Source organism: Xiphophorus maculatus, chromosome 3 (genome assembly GCF_002775205.1).
Source record: "Xiphophorus maculatus strain JP 163 A chromosome 3, X_maculatus-5.0-male, whole genome shotgun sequence".
Taxonomy (NCBI): domain Eukaryota; kingdom Metazoa; phylum Chordata; class Actinopteri; order Cyprinodontiformes; family Poeciliidae; genus Xiphophorus; species Xiphophorus maculatus.
Window position 1 is genome coordinate 13434188 of NC_036445.1, and position 12868 is coordinate 13447055.

Below are 12868 nucleotides of genomic sequence, written 5' to 3' on the forward strand. Positions count from 1 at the left end.
GAGCTTTTCTGGTTAAATTGGCCTTACCTCACACAAGGAACTGCAAGAAGATTACTGGAACTGGATTATATTTAACATTTACAAAGTAAGAAGTTTCTTATTTACTTAAATTTCTTCATTTTTACATACAAAACATTTTTTTCTGTAACATTAAAGAAGTCATATCTAAAGAAAAAGCAAGTTATGACACTCCAACACATCCACAAAAGCAAGTTGTGTTCTTAATTAGAAAACTACATGATAGCTTACAAATCCTAAAGTAGCAGCCCAGCTCCCAATTTTCACTTTAGATCAGAGACTCATTCCTTTATTCTGGGCTGGCTGTCCACTCCTGACCTTCCCAGCCCATTGCCAAGAATATGTTGATTATTTTTTAACATTTTATTGAGAAACTTCTGACTTCACACCCAAACAAGTCGATGAAGTGATGGCAAGGAACATTTTGCCCTTGACCTAGCCTCATATCTCCTGTCAAACATAAATAATTTATCCAACAATGTTTAAGGACTCTGTGTGTAAAACCATAGTGTTATTTGATTACTCGTTGCTTTGGTGTAAATCAGAAAACAGAAAAACTAATTCAGCCATACCCTATGGCAATATAACATGAACTAAATTCAGTTCTTGCTTTTATTGGTATGACATTTCACATTGATTTTGTTCATGGAAATAACTCAATAAACTCAAATCTAGCTCAAATACATGAGGTACTTCAGTCGGAAACTCCATCAAACTACTAACCTCCAGCAGGAACTTCTCCGCCTCAGAGGCCCTTCCAGCTGCAACACACTGGAAAGTGGCATTTTGGCCAGCGTTTACCTCCTCGTCTCCCAGCCTGGAGAAGTGTGGGGCCTTATCTAAAGAAAGAAGAAGAGAGAGAATCACCTTAACGCACTACATTATGAAGCACAAATCCACTCAACTGCTGTCAAGGCTTTTTTTGACTTTTCAGGTATTTTGCCATTTTCTTGTTTTTCAAATCACTACAACAGGTTAGGTGTAAATTTGAATTTGATTTAATAAATTGTCTCAATTTAGTTTTTCTTCTAGCCTTTATCTGTGCATGATTCATATTCAAAACATTCACATTTTCTTTCTTTCTCTTAAAAGTGAAAGAAAACAAGAAACATTGTAATTTCTTAAATTTCTCAGCTTTGTAATAAAAAGCAGTTCACATTGTAATTTTTTAATATCATTCACAACAAATAAAGTAAAAAAAAGGCCTCTTATAAAGCATAGTTTTTGATCAATAGAGTACAATGCAATATGGGGAGTTGTAAAATGAGGGGGAAAAAGATAAAGCAATTTCTTGAAAATTACATCAGAGGCTTTTCATTAGTTGATCAAAAGCTTACAACCATCAATGAGAAAAACGGAAGTAAGAGTGTCAAACAAGGAGTCAGTAATAGTTCCACCATTCTGGTTGATCACTTCGAAAATTTGCTTCGATGTGTTTGTGGTGAGTGTTTTCATAAGAGGGTATGTATGCTCAGAAACAGACATCTGTTCTTGTAAACCTCCCCTGCAATTCATCCTCATTTATTTGTGGAAATTAGATGAGGACAACAAACAGATTGGTCCAAAACAGGTTTGAACTGCAGCTTTGGGCACAAAAGACTCAGGTATCATTGCAGATACAATGGCTCCCAGGCAAGAGGAATATCAATTGCAACATCTCCACGTAGCCAGCTGCACATTTGATGCCTTTGCACAACCTGAAGCTCCAATGTTCCATTGAAGTCAAAATCTCCTTAGACCACAATAGAGCCTCCTTCACTCTTATGTGGAAAATATCTCTAATGGGAGTTACTGTCATACCAGTAACTTTTAAAGCCATCAAGACTGTCCTGACAAAACCTTTTCTTGTCACTTTCTTCCATCTGTCAAAGGTACATGTTTGGTGCTTCCTTGCAAAGTCAAAAGGAGAAAGCTGAAAGTTGTATTGAAGATGAGAAGGTCTTTAAATGATTGTTTTGGTTTTCGAAGTCCAGACCTTGTTTTGTGGATGTTGGGCTGCAGGCAGCCTTAGTACGAATCTTAATCTGAGTTGAGAATCTACCCGAGTCTTAATGGAGAGCTCATCAGATCCTCTGGCTCAACACAGGTGAATTTTTTTATAGTTCACCATTTACTTTTTTTGTTCCAAGACGCTCAGGATATTGTAAGAAATTTGAGACAGCAGTCTTCCTGTCTTTGAAATCGGAGGGTGAAAGTGAATGCCTGACAGAAAATGACTCCTAGCCGATACATGAAAACATGACTACGTAACAGGAGAGATTTCCATCTTTTGTTGTTGGTGTTTAAGGCTCTTCATGGTCTGGCACCATTCTATCTACGATACATTTCACAAATCCACACCCATTCAAGAACCTTAAGGTCAAATAACCAAATACTCCTGACAAGAACTAAATCATAAAGTCGAGCTGATCTTAGCAGCTGCCTCTGTCCTCTGGAACAACTAAGCTCTACGTTAGATTTGCTCAGAACATTGATGATTTCTGAGGAAATCAGAGAGGAAAAGTCAGACCCACTTCTGCTCTCTGACTTTTCACCCTAATATATATTTATAACTTGATTCTGTTCTCTAACCTTTCTTATGTTTGTGATGTATTTTATAATCTTACTGTTTTTTCTGTCTTCCTTGTTATAAATGCCAAATCAATAAAATTGACATTAAACTTTTGGGTACTAAGTGAACAGCGTTTAAATTTTTAATAACTTTCCTACTCTATTTGTTTAGCTCTTCTTTGCTCTCTTTAAGTTTTAAAGCCGTAGTCAAACCAGCGCAAAATGTGAACAGTTGCTATTTCTTCGGTCTAGGAGAGTATTAATCCTGGAAAAAAAGAATCTGAAGCAAACATGTTTGAAAACGACTGCAGAGTGTCCATTACTAAAATAACTTGCTAAGAGACAGGATTGATCTCTACTGATGAGCATAATGTAGGTGTGAGTTTCCAAAGAAAAGCCACAGAGTGAGCATCAACCTTCCACGGTTTGACTAATAATGTCCCAGTGTGCTGAGTGAAGCTGCCAATGAGTCAGCATGTGGGAGTGGCCCGCTTGTCCAACTTTCCAATTAACAATTAAAGAGTGAGAAGCAACCCCCTGCTGTGCCAAAGTGCTGGGTAAATGCCGACCACGCTGCCAGCCATCCCTGAGAAAACTGTGTAGGACATGCCGACGTGCCACTCTAGATGATTGGCAGGTGGCGACGAGAGAGCAACTGTGAAGCAGAAGCATCAGGGAGAAGCAAATGTTTGGATCGCGCTCATCTCCTGCTCAGATTTGCACAAAACTGCGTCTCTATCTTGCAGAGATGGAGACGAAAATTTCTTGATCTTGTTTCTGTACAGTAAGTTAGGGAAAGCGCTTGTATTTGTACCCCACATGTGGCCACCATGTTCCCTTTGAGTAACTGCACCCCCGCCCCCTCCTCTCCGAATGTTTCGTTATTTATGCCTGAGAGTTAAACAGACAGTAAACAAACAGGGAGATGAGCACGAGTAAAAAAGACTACACCCCCCAGTTGGCTGGAGCCTCACTGTTGTACGGCTAAATGTGTCAGATCTTATCCTGAGGACTCTTTAGCATGATGAATATTTCATTGAACTGCAACACTAGTTTCAGAGTCAAAGACTGCGACTCAGGAGGATAAAACTGAAATGTCAACTGTGCTTTAACCAGAATTCTTAACATGGAGATTTTTTTATAGGTTTATTCTATTTTTGACCATTTAACACTTTCTGCTGCCTTCTGTCTCGTACTTCCCCCACACTCCTCGCTGCCAAGTGATGTCAGCTGGCCGAGCGCCACATCATAAGGCGCGCTCAGGTCTTGATGAGAGTCTTAATTATTTAATGGTCACAGTGGGAGCAGTCAGCAGATGCCATCTGTTGTGTCTAGGAGTAGCAGGGTGGCCTGCTGGGTGGTAAGTATACAGTTGGGGTGCGACCCAATCTCACAGCTGGTGTTTGCATCATAAAAACACTGATCTGTAACAAAGAAAGCCTGAAATGTCCAAATTCATCAGAATCACAACATTTCTCCTGTGACATTAGCAGGGACTTGATCCCCATCTGAGTTTGGGAAGTGTTGAGTGTGCCGACAAGGCGCCTCGAGTTCAGAGAGTGGCTCTGTCCAGGTAAGTTCAGGTGTCTTAGTCACTCTGTTCTGCAGGAGGTCCTTAGGGGCCGAGAACACAGTGAACTGCAACACTCTCCTTCCGCTACTGACACAAAAAGCCCTTTGGTGCAGGCAGTGAAAAACCCTGGACTGCCTTCTCACAAAGCTTTAAACTGTGGTGGTTGGTGGGGGAAAAAGGCTTTTAAAAAAGAACTGTAAAATCTGCCCAGGAAATCAGCTTCAGTAAGTGCTTTAAAGATTACAATCATTAAGTAAAGGTAAGTGTTGACATTTTGTGTATTCGGGGTTTTCAAAACCAATTGTACATACTCTTGGCATGCACAATGTCTAAGTCTTTGTAACATCAAAAAAATTCTAGTAACATATGCTTTTATCTTTCAATGAATTGGAATTAACATTAAATGTATCTATTTTAAATAATGTTTTACTTATTTTAAGGCTCAAAGCTGGGAATCGTGTTAAGAGAGAGAAAAAATCCTCACAATTTAAGTTGCAGTGCTGATGGATTAGGCATAATTTAAATGTATTTTTTATATACATAATTACATTCTTTTTAATTAATTTACATAGAAGAGTCTTTCCACCTTTACAGAGTCTAAATTTTAAAAATACTGAATGTCAGTTTTTGGACAAGTTGAATTAATTTTATTTTCTACCTAGGTTCAGCTCCACATATCCACAAATACAGCTTTCCTTCTACAAAATAATAATTTAAGATATCTGGAACAAAATTATCACCAGATATTTACACTGTGGTTGTTGCAAGTTATGATTTTATTGACCAAGAAATTGGCAGGAAGAACATTGTTATTGGTATCTGGAGCTGAAAGTCCAGCACACTTGACTGAGAAAAGAAATGTCATTTATCCTTTGATGAGCACTGTTTGAAATATCCAAAGGCCAAATTAGGGATATAAGAAAATTACATTTTTTAATAAACTTTTCAGATATCTGGTTTGAAGATCCAGTCAGAGAGCTGTATGATAAACCCGCTTGCCATAAAAGGTTATTCAGTCGTTACTCTTCGTTTAGCTCTATTGATGTTTTGAGCTGCTTTGAAATATATTTTCACACATTTTTACATTACAATAACTTAATGTGGCTGGCATGCAGCACCTTGTGTAACTGTTGTGTGAAGTGGCACTTACAGCAGGGGTAGTTGAGCACCATGATGTCATCTAAGGCAATGTAACCTCGCCGCTCCCTGGAAACGGTTGCCTCAATTAGCACCTGTGAAAGCAAGCATAAGCGTAAGATGACTCTGTATGAGCATGCACGTGTCAGAAACTCAGTGCTCTCACAGATGAAGACCAGGAGTGATTTTCAACACTGAAAGCTGTGTGTGTTATTTTTTAGTTGATCTTGTTCTCCCATCGGTGGCAGACACATTAATTAGAAACAAGCCCATTTCACATCTACTGACCTAAAACAAAAGCGGAGACAATGAGAAAAATAAGACATGTACCGAAGGCTCAACGCAGAGACGGATAAGTTTTGTCTCTCTCCGCGGGGCCATGGGAAATAATTGCTTTATCACGAACCACACAATGTGGTGCCTGAGTCATGAGCGCCATCGTAGATTCAGGACACGAGCTGCTATGAAGCCATAACAGCAGATAATACAGCTTTCACAAGGCCACCATACTCAAGGGAGGACAAACCTCCTTTCTGTCCTGTGGAACAATAAGCGAGATGAGCACTGGGCTATCATGAAACCTAATCAATATCAAATCACCATCCCCAATAATAGTGGGAGAGTTATGAGACACAGGGGGGATGTTTGTTTTCGGAGCACCAAGGACAGTCTTCCATCCATGTGTTTGATCATAGACCAGCATTGAGTTATTGTTTCTCATAATCCTAGGAGCAAACGATTACCACATGCTTCTCATCACCACGTCTTAATTTTTACCTCCATTCCTAAGCGCACTTACACACACACACACACACACACACACACACACACACACACACACACACACACACACACACACACACACACACACACACACCCACACGCACTAAAACTACATGTCCTGTAAACTATTACTGTTTGTCTTGGTGGATTGGTGTAGTCTAGATCCTTCACACATTATAAGGGCATTATTACTTTTTGAGAGATGTTTCTTTTTAGTGCATACAGTTGAAAAAATCTGACAATAAATACCAGTAGAAATTAGACACAGTAAAGTGCTTTCCAAAAGTATTACTTTCTGCTAAGACCATTTTTCAAAATGTTGATGTTTATGTTATGTCCAGGTTGATGAGCAATGTTATCTTTCACACTTAGTGTTTTGCATATGTCAGATTTTAAGCAGGATGCCTTGAGGGTGTCCTCCAATAATTGCTATATTCTGCTACTTTGCCATAAAGCCCAAACTTTATGGCAAGGAACAGCTGCATAGCTCATATTGAAATCATATAAAACACAGGTGAACTGAAGTTTTTTTCACTTTTTGCCAGTATGATGATTATGTTTCTATAGCATTAGCACAATCTTGTGATCTTTTTTCCCCCCTAACAATTAACTGACAGACTGCAGGTAAAAAACAAAAAATTCATCTTCACCGCTATAGTCCTCACTGGAGGGACACAAAGACCTCTTCTAGACCTCTGGCCTGCTGTCCAACCATCTATAGTCAGCGGCACAGACTCAGTCCACCTTGCTGGACTTAAAAAAGGATATAACAGATTATTCTGACAACAAACCCGGTTGTCTATGACCCCTGAAGAACCTTTCACAGAAATATCCTGGGGGGAAGTGAGGAGATTGGGGTCAGCCAAAAAAACCATCTGGGCAGAATCGTCCAGAAACGGGATGTGCAGAGCTAACGGAGGAAGAGGAGAGGTGAGCAGGAACGCAGAAGGAAAGGTCCTGACAGGTGGGTCTCCTGCGGTTGGACTGAGACCCTGCCTTGCCCTGGCTACTCTTCTCAGAGAGGAAAAACTGAGGCTAATCTTCTTCTGCCAAAGTCAATTTTTCTGTTTGTTCCAAAGAAAAGGCGGGAAGCTGAGCAGGAAGCAGCAGCCCAAACTTTAAAAAAGAAAAAGAAAAGAAAAAAAAGAGCCATTTTAACATTTCCTGCTTTTTCGTTGCCACTTCCACTCCTACACCTCTCAGGCTGCCGATTCTCTACAAAGCCTGTGGCGCATCAGCTTCTTAGTTCAGGATTAATTTCCTGCATTGTCAAATGTTTTTTAGTTTGTGGCCAATTTCCCTCCCTTCCTCCTCTTTCTCTGTCTAACATACCATGGCCTCAACAACAAAAAATAATAATAGGAGCAATGACTAAAACCCAACTTACTTCAGTGTATTGACCTAAATTAGCTGGGTAAACACGCACGGCCGTGCCATTAGGCCAACATCAAAATTAGCCAGAAACACTGATTAGGCTTAATGGTATACAAGCAAGAAAAAAAGAACATCTTTTAGACTCTAATTGAAACTGTTATTACTCTCTGCTGAGCTGAAGCGCCGAGCAGATTGATTACTGGTTAATCCCTAATTTTTTTAGCCATTAAGAAAGGAACTTATTAGGAGGGAGACGCTTAGAGCATTTGTTTCAATAAAAAACTTCAGAGATTTTTATTGAAATCCACTTTCCCAATAAGACTTTGCATATTCTAACAAGCTGTTACTTTTCTTCCACTAGGAGTGAAAGTCTCTGGAGATAAAGGAGAAAAAAAACAAAAAACAAGAGCTGAACATCAAGTGATTTACAGCAGATATAAAATGCACATTACCAGAACATATTACATTACCCTGTTATATTGTTCTTTAGAGACAATGGTAATGTCTACAGATAAAGAAAAGATTTATTTTGCCCTGCAAGTCAGCTTCTACCTTCCGCCATTAGACACGCAAGGCTTTCACTCACTTTTTGAGTTACAGATTAGATTTCTCTAAAAATCCTTAAAAGTTCACAGAGAAATGCTCCAGTGCTGAGCTAAATCTGCTCGGGTGGAAATGCCAGAGGATAACGGCTAAGTGTGAGACAACAGTGCAAGTGTCGGAAATCTCAATGCGATCTTTCTTGGTACGCATGGGCTCAGCTTGGAGGGCTCTCAGCAGGCTACTGTGAAGGAAAAGAAACAGAGATGGGCTCTGATAACGGCAAAGCATAACAGGTTCTAAAATATAGGAGTGTCTATCCACTTCCTGTCTGATAGCTGTTTGTTTTCTAGAGAAATAATAGATGGATAATGCCTTGAGGAGTTGAAACATACAGCTTATATAAAGGGTGCTGATATCTATTTTTTACCTGTTTTGTAAAAAGTCTTTTTTATAATTTGACTGAAATAAAAAACTGTTCCTGGAAATATACAGGAAAAAATGAATAATTTGCTGAAACAAGTTGAGAGTTTCAGAATTCAGTCTTCACTAGTAGGAATCTATCGGCAGGCAACATATTGACTTGACAATATTTGTCGACTTTCCCTTGCAAAAGTTCTCCGGATTTTTCAGGGTGGAAGGAAATCCTGTCCGATAGCCTCTTCAGCAAACCCCACAGGGCTCTCTATCAGATTTAGCTCAAGACTGACAAGGCCATTCCAAAACTTGGATTTTTCATCTGACGAGGCTATTTTCCTCTTTCTTTGGTAACAGTATGTTATTCAGCCTGTAGCAGACACAAAATAAGATGGTGTTTTCAACTGTTTATTATTTTATCCAACTTGACAAAAAAAAAGACATAGTTCTACTCAAAGAAAAACGATCTCGGACCATTATGCTCACCACAGTGTCTCACTGTTAGCATTCTGTTCTTCTGGTGTGCTGCAGTGTTGTGTTGTTTGTGTCAAGCATCCCTTTAGGAATTTTGTTCCAAAAGTTCAAGTCTGGTTTCATCACCTCTAGCAAATTCACTCACAAGATCTTAGGAGATTTTAGTCTTGCTCGGATGTTTTTGTTTAGTTTTTTTTTTTTTTTTTTGGAAGATGGGGCCTGTGTCTCAGTGCCTTACTCCTTAGTCCAAACATGTGGTGAGTACAGGAGTCGTATGAGGATTACAATTAAGAGAAAAAGCATGTAACTATCTGAGCTTCTGTTGGACTCTTAGCTCCTTCACTAAGCAAGTTACCATTTTGTCTTTTTATCAGTGAAGGAGGAAAGATCAGCTATTGTAAAGTCACCGTTGTCCAACACTTTCTCCAATTACCAATAACTCAAATCCTTCTAGGACAACTGAACTTTAGTTCAAATGAATCACTATATATCTACTGTCAGGTACTGATGTAATCATAGCAGTGTGCATACTTATGTAAATAGGATGTCTTAGTTTTTCCAAGAGTCACATTTCCCATGTTACACTTTATAGATGGAAAAAATTTGAAAATGATTTGTTTTGTTTCTGCATTTCAGCGGGAGTGTGTGGACTTTTTAGACACGCTTTAAACCTTTGCCTGTGCTTACTTCAGGTCTGGTTTAAGAGATTATTTCATTTCTGGAGGAGAACAAGAAGAGGATAGTAAAAAGCCCATCTGTCAGGGCAGTTTGAGAGAAATTGGGCAGAATTCACAAAAAGTAATTTGTTCCAAGTGAAATATCATACTTGTGGTCAGGTGAAGCTGATTTGAGTTCTGAGGGAGTGAAGCTCCAGTGGACGTCTTCTACTCTTTTTTATATTTTTGGACTCTTTTGTTAGAATCTGTATCTTTGCTGAAGCTTTTGGCAGAAGGGAAACTGTGAATATGGGTTTGAAGCTACAGGCCCTACAATCACTCACAACTGTGAAACTGTAACTTACAAAAGTGACAAAAAAACTCATCATTTTGTCACAATGGTTTGCTTTGAGGAAGATTCTTGAGTTCTGTCTTCATTGTTTGTGCTTTGAAAAAAAAAGACAAACACACACACACACCTCCTGTTATTACAGAGTGACCTGCTCCAGCTGGACAATAATCCCTGGCTGTCACAAATCTAAAAAGTCTGCAGAAGACTAGCTTGAATACAACAACAAAGAGCTAAGGGAGTTAAAAATGGCTACTAAATCTCACATATTACAATTTTCCATATAATTTAAAAGCCTCCTCTGATGGAAAGCTTGAGTTGGAGGTGAAGCAGCACATCCAGTTAAAGAGAATTGCAATCCTAGTCATTTTTTCTGGATGAAATAAAAGTCTCCCTTTCATTGCTTTCACAAATATAGGGAAATGACTGTAAATTACAAACTATTAATTAAAGGATCTGTAATTAGTGTAGATGTTTCAGGTTTGACAAGTCAATAAATTAGATTTTCTTTACTTTTTCTGCCAATACTGTTGGTGACTCTTGCCATCTAAGATATTTCCAAACAGTTTTGTCAGCTTTGAAAGCAGGATAGAGAGTAGAAACTGAAATATGCTCCATACACAGCAGGACCACAGGTTGATTTCATGATTTGCACAAACTTAGCATTATGTAACTAAGCTTAGAGTAACAGTTACCATGAACTGTGCGGCGGAGCTGAAAGCAAGAATGAATAAAATAGAGAGTAAAAAAGCAGGTTTTTGGAAGTCAGAAAAGACGAAAAGCTGAGAAGTTTCTGACATTTGAAATAAGAGATGAATAAGTAAAAGGAAAAGTGCGAGTCAGAGAAGAGGTGAGGGAGAGGCGGTCTGTGGCTCGATTCGGCCGTCTAGGAGGGCTGGATAACATCTTTAATATTTGATAACAGGGTTCTCCAGGTATTGCAAACACTTCTACCAATAAGACGCAGTGAGGAATACGGCAGTGTACACGGATCTCACAGGACATCTTCTGTCGAGGCGCTTCAAGGTGATCTCGCATTAGAACCAGAAAACCCACTGAATTTTCTGGTGTCGGGGAAGAGTGATGCATGTGAATCCTGCACAAAAATGTGAGCTTAATTAAGCTTATTATTAAAAGAGAAACAATTATTTCAAATAACACGCAGATATATTGTAAAAAACAAAAATCTGCAAAGTCCTGTTTAAGTGATAACATCTCAAAGCACCCATGCTGAAAGTAATCAGGTAGATAGTTTTTGAAACCAGCAGGTGGGTGAACGAATCCGATTTGAATGATATTTTTGATTTATTTTCAGCATCTAATCCTCTTAGTTTTGGTGATTATCAGAGCATTTTGCCGACTCTTTTTAATTACATTTCACAATGACACTTTGGAGACATAAACAGCAACTGTTTACGGCGTAAACAGTATTTCGTTAAAATAAAATCTTAAAACAAGCCTCTGTGAGCATCACTTCCATCTGTATCTCTGCAGTGCAAACGGTTACACTGACATTTTGTATCCAGGCAAGAAATCTGTGCGCAGTAACGCACCCTGAGACCAACACAGGCAAAAAAACTTTGATTAAAAGACCATCTTTGTTAAGGGATGTTTGTTCTTCTGGAGTTATTTTACCCCAGCGGAAATAAGAAGAACTGGGTGTTTTTTGACAGTGGCTTTGTTCCTGCTTCTCCTCGGTCGGTTTGGTTGTCCTGCCAACATCGTGCCATTAAGTGACTGATGATGGCAAGTGGCTGATCTGGATTTAGTTTGGGTGTATAAAAGAAAAGAGAACTGAATAGAAAACCACACAACACTTTTTAGATTTTCAAAGATGAAAACAAAGTTTAATTTTTCTTTTCCTTTTAGTTATGATTAATTTTGTGGTTGTTAAATAACATGGCCCCATGGCCTTCAGAGTGGTTTAGGATAGAGAAGCTATATATAAATTACGAAAAGTAAAGAGTCAAATGTTAATCATCTGAATCATGTCAATTAGGATGTTTTTTTTTTTTTTCAAAAAACACTATGCTAATCATTATTTCACCATTAAATCTTTCTAAGAATGAGAAGATATGGGATTAAAATCTCCATTGTTGTAAATGACGTTGATTTTGATCGCTGTGTCTGTTTTGGTGCTAATGTGAGTGAGGGGTAAAAACATTACATTAATTTTTATTATTTTAAATAGAAAAATATGTTGTCATTTACACATTTTCAAGAAACAAACAGGCTGTTGAAACAGATTAAATTTCTATTCAAAGGTTTGAGTGTTTTGTTAGATTAGCTATATTTGTCATGAAGATCTTATATGTTTTAAACGTCATTATGTTTTTTATCCAGCAGCCAATCAAGTGGATGTGCGTAGTATTTTTCTGCTAAACTATCCTAAAATATCTGAATAAAACACATTGAAGCCTGTAACGTGACACAACGTGCAAAAGATTAAGGTATATACTGGCTCAAATAATTGAAGTTACAATAAACTCTTTGAAGGAATCGTGGTGAAGCTCTGGAGCAAAGCGGGCTTTAAGATGTCTGTTGTTCTTTTGATGTTTTGACTCCGTTTCTTTCGCCCGATAACGCGAGGGGATGGCCAGCGCTAAAGAAAACACCCAGCCTTTAACATCCTCATTCTCTTTCATCTGTTTTGTCTGTGTAAAAGGAGAGCAGTGGCTTGTTGCAAGATGAGACTCACTGTCATTCCACAGTGATGAGGTCTTTTGACTGCTGAGGGATTAGCAATGTAAGCCATGGCATCCGCGCCTTTGCGGGGGCAGATTGTTTTGCTCCCTTTGTGCTCAAAAGCAGTATGAGGTCAACTGAGAAAACGTGACATGTAAGAGAAGAAGTGGAGGGAGAAAAAATAAATAAATCAAATCTACAGCTTTAATTCTTCTTGTCACATTAGGATGCATTTGCTTTAATGTTGCCAATTCTTTGTAATCAAATCCCCAATATTAGCAAATTTAATCCAATCAATTTGAGCAGTATGTT

At 38.6% G+C, this 12868-nt stretch overlaps 1 protein-coding gene across 4 annotated transcripts in view; it reads right to left on the reverse strand.

Annotated features, from left to right (window-relative positions):
• LOC102236232 (receptor-type tyrosine-protein phosphatase U) overlaps positions 1-12868 on the reverse strand; it is a 234600-nt gene that overhangs the window by 99080 nt on the left and 122652 nt on the right. For all 4 annotated transcript variants that reach the window (XM_023330570.1, XM_023330569.1, XM_023330567.1 and 1 more), the window contains exons 4-5: positions 5292-5373; positions 742-857 (exon numbers count right to left, since the gene is read on the reverse strand). In XM_023330570.1, coding sequence (XP_023186338.1) covers positions 742-857; positions 5292-5373 — 198 coding nt within the window. The remainder of the gene's footprint in view (positions 1-741; positions 858-5291; positions 5374-12868) is intronic.